A 14228-nucleotide genomic window follows, 5' to 3' on the forward strand; every position below is an offset into this window, starting at 1 on the left:
TTGAAAAACCAAATACGGAAATCAAAACTTAGCTGCTGTGGTGTTCAGTGCCTTTTCGCGGGTGATTTGTGTGCTTCTGTATATATATATATATATACATACATATATATATACCTTACCTTTACCCTCTTTATAATATCACTACTGAAACACTTTGACACAAAGACAAGACACATCTGCTTTATATTAATACGGTAGCTCGTCGGTTGCTTTGCTAAGCTAACCAGAGCAAGAGCTAGGTTAGCAAGCTAGGCTAACGTAACTTTAGCTTAGCTTTAGGTGATGTGTGTGGCGTCTGCGGTCTCGGAGGATTAAAGTTATTTATCATAATGTCTCTGAGCGCCGTTCATGGGACACTGTCAAGCCTGAAGTCATGTCAGGCAGACATCGGGACAGGAATGGACATAGTGACAGATGTGGCTATGGACCTGACAGAATCTCAGGGTAACTTAATCTTTGAGTCTCAAAATGCTTGGCTGGTCTCTGTCTCTCTCTCATCTGTCTCAGCCCGTGTGTCTGCATAATTAAATGGTTATGATGATGCTATTGATATAATAAGTTCATTACAATTTGTACAATATAACTAAATTCATTTATTCAAGAACTTAAATTTGAGCTAATGATTCAATAATATAACGATATCAGACTTGCAGGGGTCATTCTGCATAATCAGTACTTCTATTTACATTTCTGACGAGTGAGACTAAGAAAATGTTAAGGACTTTAATGTGTAATGAAGTGTTTTCACAGTATATTTGCACTTTTACTTTTGCAAAGGATCTAAATACTTCCTCCTCCACTGTGCGTGCCCCTGTTTTACAGATGAAGAGTTGAATCCTGGCATCAAAGAAATGGAGGCTATGATTCTGGAGTTTGCCAAGCTGGACAGGGAGATTAACTATTTTGTTGATGTTGTACAACAAGTCACAGCTGAGGTGAGAGCAACCTGGCATGGTCTAATCTCATAAGTGGAGAACAGGTCAGGCCACAGATACGTTACTGGGCGAAGGACTCAAATGAATGAAACTGCATTAAGATTTAGATTTAGATTTTCCAGAATGACAAGCCTAAATGTAAAGGTGTACATTTTTAAACATCAAGGAAGCTGACTTCAATTGTAAAGGTCATGGAAACAGCATAACATACTTCAGTTTCTGTAGGTTGCCACACAGCAACCAGAGGCCATGTTCGGCCTGTCTGCCAAAGTGAAGGAGCAGTTCAGAGAGAGAACAGCCAGACTCTCTGATGCTGATCTGCACCATCACCAGAAAGTAGTGGCCTTCAAAGACAGCATCAAGAACTCTCTCAACCAAGGTGAGGCCTGTAGAGAGAAAAGAGAGGTAACACTGTCTGAATTTTGCACTGTGCAATGGATTCAGTGTTTATAATAGACTTTGATAATAGCTATGCTTGCAGGAGAGCTTCTAAGCAAGGGAGAGAGAGGAATCTTGGAATGAATCATTTCTTCCCCCAGGATAATTAGCTCAATTTTAAACACACAACAGTGTTTACTGATGAATAATTGTGTTTGCCTGTCACCCTGTAGTGTTATTTTCTCCTTTTTAATTGTTGTCCTCATTGCACCCCTTATTTAAAAGGTGACCTCACACAGACAATGCTGCTGCGCTCATTGTTATTTTCCCAGACTGACTGAGCCCCAAAAGTTGCATCAGATTATGCAGTGAAAAATTTGAGAAAAAGTAGTTTAAGGTGTGAGTTTAGTGAACTGAGGTGAGATCATTTCATGCACCGTGACTGTATTCTGAGCAGCATAAACCCATCAGACACCATTATTGTTCACTGAATGATTATCAAAACTATCACTTCAAGTTCTTATTGAGATGGATGTAGTTTGAAGCTCACGATGGCTTAAATCAAAATCTGTAAGCCTAGTTGTGGCTGTGCCGTCTCACTGCTTCTTGGCCTGGATGGATTTCAGGAGGCAGCATGTTGAGTTTTCTTTAATCCCCTGGGCTCAGGATGACCTTTGAGTTATTCGATAGTTTTAGCTGCACTGGGGACAAAAACAATAGATTTTTTTCAACACTATGTGCACTGAAAAAAGGGGAGATTGCTTTATGTGTGGGTGGGTGTGTTAGATGTCTGTGCACCTGTGTGAGGATGTGAGATTCTTGCGTGTGTCTGTAGGTAACTGTGCATCTGTTGGTGTAATGTGTTAGGGCTTTGTCCTACTTTAAATTTATGTGGCTATGTCTCTTAATAAGTAAATCTTTGTGAACGGTAGTAAAAATTTGGTAAACAGCAAATCCTTCATGTGGGCGGTGGCTTATCTTTGTGGTTTTGAGTATTTGATAACTTATTCAAAATGAGCTCTGAATATATTACTGCCCAGGTGGGAGATCTTGTTGTATTCCTTAGATATAGCTTCGTCCGAGCTCATGTCCCTTGCCTGCTGGATCTTCTCCTGCCATCTTGTCAGTGATCCAGTTCATCATTTATTGCTGAGATTGGACATTTGGAAACAAACTGTACGTGTGTCGTATTTTCAGCCAACCAAGAGTCAGCTGAGAGCATGGAGGAGCTGGATGAGGACATTGCTGTGACACAGAGCCAAGTCAACTTCACCTGCCCACTCACACAGGTAAGCTACACTGTTTTACATTTCTTGATGTCGCTGATTTCTGTTTTATTTTTTTTTATTTTTTTTTAAAATCACATCTGTGCCTACTGGCTGACAGTAATATATTAAACTAGAGAAAGTGGAGAAAATATAGAGAACCATATCGATTTGTGTTTTTTGTCTCTGTATTTCATTCTATAACACACCTCTGTGTATCTGTATTCAAGGTGGAAATGGTGAACCCGGTGAAGAATAAGAAGTGTAACCACCACTATGATGAAGGAGCCATACTGGGCCTGATCAAAACAAGACACAGCCAGAAAAAGAAATGCCGGTAAGACACTCTCCCTCGGAGGGCTGTTAGAAAGTTGAGTCAAGCTTTGCAGCAGTAAACAACTCAGTGGGCTGGCGTGGGACCAGCAGTCTGCCTTAATTCACATTTTCTTTATTATACTGCTTTGATGTTGGAGACAAATTGAACGTGGCTGGTCCTAGAGGAATGCTGATAAAATCCCAGTGCCGGTCTATGTTGTTGTCGTCAACAAAACCTGCCTATTGTCTTGAGTCCTGACTGTGGTCACTGTGCACACTTTATATGCACAAATATAGCAGTAATAAGAGGGTTTTTCTTGATTAGGTGTATGACTACTGACTACAGGTACAACAGCACTCCATCTGTCTTTGCTATCTCCACATTGTAGCAGCGTGTGTGTATGTTAGCATTATTATTTTTTTCCCCACCTTCATTCTGCAAAGATCCACCTCTACTCTACCTCGGATTGGTTCTGACACTTATATTCTGTGGTGAATGCGGGTGTGGAGGAAAAAAAAACATAAGGCATGTGTGCATGTGTGAAACTGCGCCCTGTTCTCCTCCTCAAGCGACATCACAACCTGAAAACATACCAGTAATTCAAAATGAAGAGAACTATTGATTGTTTTTTTTCCCCATCAATAAAAATACTGCTGTGCCCATTACACCTGTCTCTGGCCCTGAAAGACCCAGCCTGATGGCCTCATCTGACTCTGAGCCAGAGCCTTAAACATACAAAAAGGCTAAAATATATACCCTTCACAAAGAATGGCTTGTCCAGTTTCCATGGCTCAGATATGATAAAACTGCCAAACATTATGCCCTGCATTTTGAGTTGGGTGCACCAGTGCCACCAAGGTAAGACCTTCATCTGGAGCCCTGTAAACCAATAAGCGAAGGCATTTAACCACTTAAACTGTACTGTTCAAAATTATACACCAATAAATGAGGCAAAGCACATGTGAAGTTAATATATAGAGAGCTTTTTATGTGTTAAGCGTGCCTGTCTTTGTCCTTTAGCTGTCCCGTGGTGGGCTGTGGGAACACTGATGTGAGAGAGTCGGACCTCGTTCCTGACCAGATGTTGAGGAGAAAGATCCAGAGCCAAAAAAGACTTGGGAACTGAACGTAGTGCTGTACATTTTTATTGGCAGGAGTTCGTTTACCATAAAACCCATGCCTTGGTAATTATTTGTATGCTAAGAAAAGAATGTTGTCAGTATTTTGAGACAGTAAAATAGTCAAATTTTTATTTTAGAGGTGGTGACTTTTGTGTATTAGCGATTTGTACTCCAGTCTCGTTGAATGTAAATAAAAGCTTCAAACTTTGCTTATATTAATATCGTCAAAGTCATGTCTGTAACTGGGAATAGGGGATAATGAGTGTCTCAAATGATGCAGTGATTTGAGAGATCCACAAGAGGGCAGCCTCTGCACGAGGACACGGGATTAATATTGTCAGCACAGCCAGAGCAGAAGAAATTAACTTCTCATCATTGGATTATAAATTCTCAGCTCCAGGTATGCTTTAGGATTATTAGTAGAGTTGTGAGCACCATTGGTAATTATAAATCCAGGAGGTGCTTGTATTAGTCTTTCTACAAATTAGTGAGCATCTAGGAATACACACATCTATGTATATACAATCTAAGAACCATGATAAAGGAATATTGGAAATGTTAAAAAAAAAAATGCAGATAACTTGTGTGGGATCCTGGAGATAACAAAAGAGGTTCCTCAAAAAAATGTTTTGTGAATGAGCCATAAACAGGCCATTCTTTAACATCTGAGAGAATGCACTTATGTGATTAAATCTCCCTTCCTTCCTGCTCTCGCTCCCTGTGAAGGGTCTTTGTTCCAAAGAGAAACAAACAAAGGCTGTGTTGAGATGAAACTAGGTGAAGCTAATCTTTTAATAACCTTGCATCAGGCATTTAAAAAAAAAAATCTCTAATTGCTCTTTCCCTCCAAAGAGTGCGTCACGCAGCACTAAGAGCATTTCACCAATGAAGATATTAACTGGCAACAAATGATCGAGCTAATGTTGATTCATTCATTTCTCCACTCGGCTTCGCTTTGAATTACCATTCTGTGAATTCTAATCTTGTTTACGGCACAACATGTGAAGTCACAGGTAATTTTACAACAACAGTTCAATTTGTGGAAAGTGCACACATGAACATCAGCATCGGCACTGCATTCACCATATCGCAGGCAAAGCCATTAAGCTGTTTCTTTGGAGGGATGCAGAGCTGTAAATATCCTCAGAAATTCAATCACAGTATCGCACGGACATGCAATGCTGAGAAAAAAAAAAAAAATCAATCAATTCCCCATAAATGTTTGCTGTCTTCTGGTTATGTTTGATCTGGAATTCACATTCATCTGTTCAAAAGCTCCAAGAAGTAGGTGTAATGGCTGGCTGAGACACTGTAAGCCTCAATATCTGGCTTGTCCAAGGAGGATTTTACCTCTTGCTGGAAGTGAACATAGTCTCAGTCTCTGGCACAGGAGTCCTGGCTAAGGCAGTGCCAGAGCTGGATGGAGAGGGAGGAGAACAGCAGGGCTCAGATGAGACTGGCACCCCAAACTCTGGTTAGATCCAGGTGTCATGCTTTTCTCCCACTGCTTTTTCGGGGCTAAATCCAAACAGTTTGACACTCCTACTGAAAAAGGAGCCTGGCCCCTCGTGCTGCTTTCAAAGTTGACACATGTCTACAGAGTTGTCAGGGAAACCGTTTTCACGCCGGGGTTGCCCACATCACATCAGGACAAACAAAAACTGTTCACTATCTCTGTACTGTAGATCTACCTATATGATCATCCCGTGTCAGGATTAATGTGCTCACACTTTTAAACTGCAAAGTTTGGTAAGATGTCTTCACACTTGGACACTTGGACATGTCACAGTAGGAAAAGCACAGCCGTAAATAATAAAACAAATGATGGCTGAATTCCGTTTAGCTGCTTCAGATTCCGGGTCCTTGTATTGTTTCAGGCAGCTCAGTGTCGCACTGGAAGACTTCAGTTGAACAGTCATCATCCCTTTTATTGTTTACACCAGTACCTTTGCTGCTATTACAAATCAAGATGTCTGCTGTGAAAAGGGTCGACTAAAAGTTTAATTCTAGGCAGAGTGCATTGCAGAAATACTTACCATCTCTGTTTTGATATCCCAGCTGGCATTAGTGATGTGTAGATCTGTATAGCTCAAGAAGCTTAGAGGCAAAATGTCAAAACCCAGTGCAAAGTTGATATTTTTCTTTACAGAAAAACACAGTAAGACCCATATAATTCTGTGAAGTCAGTTTGGATTAGTTTGTATAAAGTTCTGTCTTGCTGTTCCGACTGTCACAAACCTTAAATGAAATAGAAAACTGAATAAAATGTACGCCATCAGTTTATCAAATACATTTTTGGAATGTGATTTCCTATTTAAAAGAATGAAGAAAACTGTAGTTAACAGCATTTGCTCTTGAATGGTAGTATTTGTACATCTTTATGATTCTGATCCTTAAATTACACCACGCTTCAAGTTGCTGTACACACAACAATGTAAACCGCCAGAGAGATTTCACTTTATAATCTGATTTCACATTTAAGCCTCATTTCACACAACTGTCTGAGTATGAAAATACTATAATAATCGACTGGTTCACTGACCAGTGTGCACATTTGACTACTGTTACCTGCCCTAAACCAAAAACAAGTCGCATTTTCACACAGAATTTTTGTCTATAACTAATTATCTGTGGTGCAAACAGCCTAGATGAATGTACCTCTCCTCACCCTCACCCTTAACCATTCCCACTGTCTTCCCTTTATACAGGATGTGTCTGCTGCTTCTTATTCATGAAAATAGGGATGTTTCTTTAATTTCCTCATTGAGTTTTTTATGGGCTCACACATCTTATGTAGAATTGCATTAAAACTGCTTCAGTTAATGAAAATATATGGATGGAACTGTGCTTGACCCTGTGGGATCCTTCTATCCCTCTGAAAAATCACTACACTAATCACATATGGACTTAAGAGTGTGTGTGAGTGTGTATATTAAATTGATTATTTTCTTTCCCCAACAATGTATCCCTGTAGCATTGACATCTTGGTATTATAGACTACGATGGAAATAACACTTGGTAGTTTTATTTTATTTTCTAAGCCCATAGCAATGTAGAGATGTAAGATGTATTAAATTATGTTGATTCAATTAATCAACTACAGCATTTTACTTTGATATGATTTTAAAATGGGCTACAGTGGAAACATCTCATTCAATTGGTAGAATCTTTCTTTGCTCGTTTTAACAATGCTGGAGACTGAATGGGGCAGAAAGGCGCACTGTCGCTTTAAATGGCAACACCTCCCAGCAGTCACTAGATCCTGGATGAGTTTCGCTGCAACAAACACTGTGGTTCATACTACAGACAGTCCGTTCAGCAGAGCAAACCACACAGGAAGGAGTGCAGCTACCAGCACGATCTGCACTTGTGTTTATATTTTTATTTTTTTTTTAACCGATGTGACTACAGGAGTGTGAGAGAAGCTGCTGTGACCGACTCAGCTGCGGGTGAGTGTGTCCGCTGCCCGGTGGGTTTTTAACTGTGGGTCAACATACAGAAAATGAACCGGTATAATTCTAGTGTTCACTTGAGACAGAATAACATGACAGCAGATGTGTTAATGATATCGTGCAGAGCTGAGGGTGTATAAAGAGTAAACACAGCAGTAGTTCTAATAGTGAGTTTCGAGGGATCTGTGATCCAACAGGTGTGTCAGGTCACACCTGTTGGGAATGTAAACCACGAATGGTAGTTTGACTTGCAGAGAAGCTTCAGCCGTGTTCTGGAGCCACAGTTTAAGGCGCTGTCTTGTTTATTTGTGCGCAGGTAGGCACAGTTGGTGTTCATCTGGAACATATATACAGCCGGACATGGATTACTGGTGCCCGTCTTCACCGCTTTGGATTTAGTTAAGACATAGCACAGCCCTTCGCCTCCTTTCGTCTCCTCCCTGGGTGAAGTGAGTGCGTCAAGAACAGGTGGATCCTGTTCCTGTGTTCAGCTTTGTCCCCCCTTCATCCACCTGTCACCTTTATGGGGAACCAGGTGGAGAAACTTACGCATTTAAATTACGCAGAGGTGCCAACGTCGGACCCAAATGGATTCGACCCGGACGACGACGGACCGCGGATTGGCGTCTCTTATATCTTCTCTAACGACGACGACGACGACCAGGACGACAATTTGGACCACTTTTCATCTGACACCCGCACGCTAAACCATGAAGAGAAGCCATTCGACCCCCAGGACGAGCTGGAGTGCGCGATTTACTACAGAGAGGAGTGTGTCTATGAGAGAAACACCGGAGCCGCGACACACACTGCGGAAAGTCTCCTGAACAAGTGTAGACCAGGAGACCTGCTGGAGTTTGTAGCCACTGGACAGTATCCACACTGGGCTGTGTACGTCGGGGACTTCCAGGTGGTTCATTTGCACCGGGCTGAGATAAAGAACAACTTTCTTACCGATGTGAGCCAGGGCAAAAAAGGCAGGATAGTGAACGGGCTCTATAGGTACCGTGCGCTCCCGCCGGAGGTGATTCTGCGCAACGCTCTGGACCATGTGGGGTCGAGAGACCAAGAGCTGCACTGGAGAAACTCGGAGTGTTTTGCCGCCTGGTGCCGCTTTGGAAAAAGGGAGTTCAAAATCGGAGGGGAGATAAGGATTGGAAAGCAGCCATACAGGTTAAAATTACTCTTTTCGGAGAAGAAGAATCACGTTCTGGAGTTTCAGAGTCTGGAGGACGTGATCATGGAAAAGAGGAGGAACGATCAGATTGGCAAAGATGCCGTGATGCAAGAGCTGGCCAACCACCTCAACACCACACATGAAATCAAAGAGGAGCATTTTGTCAACTGATGGCTGATGATCTGGTCGTCTGGTGAGAATTTGATCCTCAGTGGAAAATCCACAGTTTCATGCTCACAAACGGAGCACGTGTGTTGGGGAGAGGGAACATTTATGCCTCCAATTAGCCAACTCAGAGCTCGTCAGTCCATGAGCCTGTGTGCATGTGCCACACCGCAAACAAATGTCCATCTTCAGAGGGAGTTAAAATTCAGTTTTATGTCTCCAAAGTGAGAGGAAAAGCTCTGACATCTGGGGTGACACTTGTTCCTTTATAAAGTGCATTAATGAAGCATATCACAAGGGTCCAAACATCATTTTCAACAAGTTGATTTGCATTGAGAAAAAAAGTGAAAATTACACACCCCGCTGGCAGATATCCTTCCTCTTTCTAAGAAAAATGAGATTTTACACACTCAGCCCAAGATTAAGTGACTTGTAATGATGGATACATTTGCATCGGAGCTGCACCTGCAGTCTAATCATTTGGGGGATGAAGTCTGAATTAAATTGCCCATAATTATCTTTCTAATCCAATGATTCTTTGCACAGAGGAGCAAAACCTCTCCAATGTACTTATACCTGACGAGAGTGCTGAAATCGCTTGCTCTTGTACAACTCAGGTGTTGGAGACCAATACAGAGTGGAAGAGACACAACTACAGCTTTTTCTTAATGTGTGTCAACCTCAAGGATTCCCTTCTGTTGCTTGATATCTAATCATCACACAGCTTTACCCACTCTTTGACTGTTTTGTGGACACGGCTCATAGCTATGACTGTGCACTTTTATTGATTCATCCCTTTCAACAGTTTATTTTTTTGGAAAAAAAAAGATGTTTGTATGAAGGAATATGGAAATAAATCTATATTTGAACAGTGGAGTTTTTTTTTCTTTTTTTTAGTGAAGGATTGTGACTGACCTTTAAATGTTTTATAGGAATGTTAGTACACTGCCAATCAATAATTTGAAAACATGAATCTCAGGAAAAGTAGGAGAGGTTACTCTATATTCTATCCAAACCCTCAATCCTAATCACCAGCCCTATGTTGCACTGTGCACAGGATTCAAAAACAGCTATACTTATACCATCACAATGCCAGCTCACACCCTGGAGGAGCCACAGCTCTACCTGCTCAACTAGTAAGATCCCTGCTTTTTGTTTGTTGTTGTGCGGGGAAGCGTGCGGGCTTCCCTACAGTTAAAGCTGCTAACGCTGCCAGTTTTGATCTGAATATTTGTAGCAGCAGTTCTCCGAACGTATTTTAACATCATCATCTTTTAGCTTGTGTCAAGTTGTGTTCCAACCATGCTGGACATTTTGCTTTGTTTACACCTCTGCCAACTGAAGATAAGTCATTTTTAAAAGTTTAGCCGCAGGCTAAAAATGTTCTTCACCCATATTTGGCTTTCCTTCCTCTGGAATTACAGCATTCATTAAACTGTGGGCAAAGGTGCAGTTTTTTTTTCATGTACAACAACAAATACACTCAGTTTTTCTCTCAGCCACGTTCCCATTCAGTATGAGATAGGAATGTACGGGTACATTTGCAGTTTATAGAATCTGATAAGATTAAAATTGAGATGACAAAACAAGCCATATAGATATCAATTATATTTTAAATTTCAATGCCTAAGTAATGTCAAGTGACAAAGGCCTTCATAACACTTTAAAGTATGTTCACGTAGAGAAGCTGCAACGGAAATTACAGCGAGGTCTGTGGTTATTTTGAACTGCCAGATATTTCTTTTTTTTTTTTTTACCTTCTGTGATTCAAAGGAAGCAGATGACTCTTTCATGAGCAGTCAGTCGAAGAGTTACTTTGCCTGTTTGTCTTCCTCTGGTAATATTTTTATGGAGATAAAGCTGCAGTCATTTTGCTGCAGGTAAGGTCCCACTGGACCCAAAGCAGGATCATCATCAGCACTGGTACCAAATAGGAAAGCTGCTGGACACATTAGCATTTCCTCAATCCTCTATGGTCTACCACAGTGATGAAATATGAATTGTGTCTATGTGTGTGTGTATGGGATGCATATTTATGATAATCAGTCAGTTTTTTTTTTTTTTTTTTTTTAAGCACCAACAGAATCTGAGCAGCACTGGGTAAAGTGCACATTGTTAAAGCAGCTGCCAGTGGAGTTGTGTAACTGTGAATATTAACAAACATTTTTCATCATGTGTGACAAAACTGAAATGGAATTATACTTGCATCATATAGGCCATTGCGTTCAATTGGATTTTCTTTCCACAAATTTGTGTAGCCACTGCATAATTATGCCGTGCCGTGTGCTATAAAAAACTGAAAACATCATATAAAACATTTAGCTAAGAATAAAAAAACACCAAGCTATCAGCGGTATTTATATAAATTTGAATAGTTTTATTGTGCAACTTGTGTGTTAATGTAATTTTGAGTTGAGTTTTTTTTTTTTGTAAACAATTATGTTTACATCCAGTGTTTTACACCAAAAGACCATCATACTGTGTGTATCCCTGAGATCTAGCAAATATCTTTAATATATTTAATGTTTTTTCTCCTCATAAAACATTTGCACAGCTGATTTTTAAAAATATTTTAAATCCAGCATTGTTTACAACCATGTTTACCAGCTGGCTGTTGTCTCCATCACTTCCTTTGTTGGTGTATTTTTACATTTCTTTGCACATTACTGCCATCAACTGTTGATGAGCAGAACAGTGTGAAAATGGACACATGCATGAAACAAACAGCAAACCCACTCATAAAAACATTGCTCCATAGCACTCCCAGTGGACAAAATCTCCACAGGACACCTTTTTGCCAGTTACACATTCAGTCTCCCACAAAAACTGAGCCCGTCGAATCCACAGGGGCTTAAATGACTTCAGAGAAAGGCCACCAGTGAGATCTGTAACTTAACGAAATTATATGTGACTAGTGAGAGCGATGTGTTTCAAAGCTCTCTTTTACCATGATAGAAAAAGTGTGAAATAAGGGGAAGCTTTTGGTTTCTCACGGCGCTCGATTTATGTCAACCTTGATGTCAACCTTTTGGTCACTCTGTCATGTTTTCTTTTGGAGAACTGGAGGAAAGCCCACACCCTTCAGGCAAAACTGCCAACATTACAGAAGCTGGGGCCAAGCCAGAGCTCAAACAGACCCACCTTTACAAAATGTCATTATCTAAACCCCCCCCCCCCCAAAAAAAACCCCCACACACGCACGTCTGAACTTAAGATGAGAGCTCTCATGAAGAGATTGTATCTGACAAGCCTAAAGGAAATGGGACCGTGTATTTTAGACGCGGCTTCAAGCCACTGTAAGATTGTTATCCATGAGAGACAAACACAGTGCTAGCTGGATAGTTTGAGGACATTTGACAATTTCGGGTTATGTGCTTGACTGTTTAGAATTTGAATCTCACCTCAGGGGTTTTATTAGCATGCCAGCTTTCTGCCACTTGATCTTTTGCAGCTCAGAAAACATTTCTGAACCGCTAAGGTTTTTTTTTGCCAATGGATAGGATTCCTCTTTAACCAGTAAAGAATTGGATTTATGAATGGCTGCTGGGAAAGAGAGTGTGCTTGTAAGATAAGATAGTGAAGCTGATTACTTAGATTACACCAGCCTTTGATTAGTGGTGCCATGTTGAATGTTTCAATTATTCCTGAATCCAGAATTTGCTAACATTGATGTGAACCGTGGAGTCACATACTCCTTTTTTTTTTAAACCCAGCCACTTTGTGGTCATGTTAACAGTTAGTTTTGAAAAAAATATGAATTTCTTTTCCTCACCTATAAAATCATTTGCCATAGACAGGTACAGAGTGCTGTGGGGTTTTGTTTGTCAGGTCATTTTCACTGCCCACTCACCTGAATCATGTTTATGCGTTTATGCTTGTGTTTGGAGAGACAGCTCCATTTCCTGTGAATTAGAGAGAGTATAATGAAACTCCGAAAGCCCTTGTAACTCTAAAATTAACTACACTGCATTCATTACCAATCATTGATTCACTGTTCTGCAACTCGCACAACTTTTTTCCACATTTTACTGTAAACTTTATTTCTTCTAACAACACCCACATCTTGCATCGGGTTAATAATTTATGTGTGGCTCCCACCGGTTTGGCTGGGACTGGACTGGGTTTGCTGTTCGCTTTAGGCTGGCGCTGAGTTGTGATTCTTTCTTGTCCCGACATGGGATGACCGTTTGTTTATACAGCCGCACAATGGCAAAGTCCATTCCCTCCTGATAACATGGACATCTAAGGTTGCTCTCCTTTTTCAAAGCACCATTCCCATAGCCTAGTTTTACAGTTTGTGCTTCGCCTGCTACTTTTCGACTACAACAATTGAGTTTAGTTTGTATGCTAGCGCACATACAGGCAGGCAACCAATGTTCCCTCCCTTCCTTTGTGGTTTCTTTCACTTTCCTTGACAAATGTGGTTTCATAGGACTGAGCAGTAGGCTGTGAAGCTAAAGCCGCTGTTAAAAGCTAGAGCTGGGGAATTGCTGTACTCAGAAATGATCAGTTCAAAGAAATCATGATGGTTCAAAGGAAATAACAAGGAAACAAGAATACCGATGTAGAAAGTCAGGCTGGGTGAAGATACAAGACATCATGTGTAAGAATAGCTTTGTAAGACAATGTAAGAATATCTTTGATTTGATCGTCATGTCTGGAGGAAGAGCGCAAATTCTTAGACAACAGGAGCTGATGAGGAGCTTTTCAGAATGGAATCAGGCCCTATTCTAGTTTGAGCTGTCGTGTCCGGTCAGCCGGGGCTGTCTGGTTTACATAAGCAGAGCCAGACAACAGGAAAGGGCCCGAGGAAGCCTTCAATAAACTGACCCCGTTTCTTGGGATGGTGATGGATGAATGAATAAATGAATAAAAGAAAGAAAGAAAGAAAGAAAGAAAGACAGGGATAGAAGGCATTAGTTATGACCTGAGAGCAAGGGAACAGAAATCAGAGTAGTTATTAAACCCACATACTTACACTGAGATGTGGCTGATTCAATAGCTGTCAACATTTATCTTGTCCTGAGTCATCACAAGATTTCCTGCCCCGCCTTTTCAACTTTACTGACCAACATTGTTATGCTGGTTGCCAGAAATTAAAAATGAGCAAAATTAGAATTTAAGAGAGTCCAGTTATGCTAATTATACAGGTGTAGGCCTTTTTTTCTGGTTAGTGACTACTATACGGACATAAGCTTGTTACTTTAAAAGCTTTAATATCTACAGTTTAAAGGGAGGACTTTTATGTACTTTGATTTGATATACACCTATATACCTTAAAACATAAAATCCCCAAATAAATGACCAGGTTAGACTTATAAAAACACTAGTAAGGAGTCACACAGTCTTGGAAAATTGTCAGTTCTTGTGTATGGAGTGTTCTTCACCTGGCAGCACGAGTCATAATCCCCTGAGAGTC

At 40.7% G+C, this 14228-nt stretch overlaps 2 protein-coding genes across 2 annotated transcripts; both read left to right on the top strand.

The window, feature by feature from the left end:
* Positions 1-21: 21 nt before the first annotated feature.
* On the top strand, positions 22-4230 carry nsmce2 (NSE2 (MMS21) homolog, SMC5-SMC6 complex SUMO ligase). The gene is made up of 6 exons (XM_041043442.1): positions 22-444; positions 823-935; positions 1161-1314; positions 2511-2602; positions 2809-2915; positions 3915-4230. The coding sequence occupies exons 1-6, from the start codon at positions 330-332 to the stop codon at positions 4018-4020; spliced, it is 687 nt and encodes a 228-aa protein (XP_040899376.1). The 5' UTR covers positions 22-329; the 3' UTR covers positions 4021-4230.
* A 3085-nt stretch (positions 4231-7315) lies between these two features.
* LOC121186605 (protein LRATD2-like) lies at positions 7316-9680 on the top strand. The gene is made up of 2 exons (XM_041045377.1): positions 7316-7464; positions 7784-9680. The coding sequence occupies exon 2, from the start codon at positions 7991-7993 to the stop codon at positions 8813-8815; it is 825 nt and encodes a 274-aa protein (XP_040901311.1). The 5' UTR covers positions 7316-7464; positions 7784-7990; the 3' UTR covers positions 8816-9680.
* The last annotated feature ends 4548 nt before the right edge of the window (positions 9681-14228 follow it).

This window comes from Toxotes jaculatrix, chromosome 8 (genome assembly GCF_017976425.1).
Source record: "Toxotes jaculatrix isolate fToxJac2 chromosome 8, fToxJac2.pri, whole genome shotgun sequence".
NCBI classification, from domain to species: Eukaryota; Metazoa; Chordata; class Actinopteri; family Toxotidae; genus Toxotes; species Toxotes jaculatrix.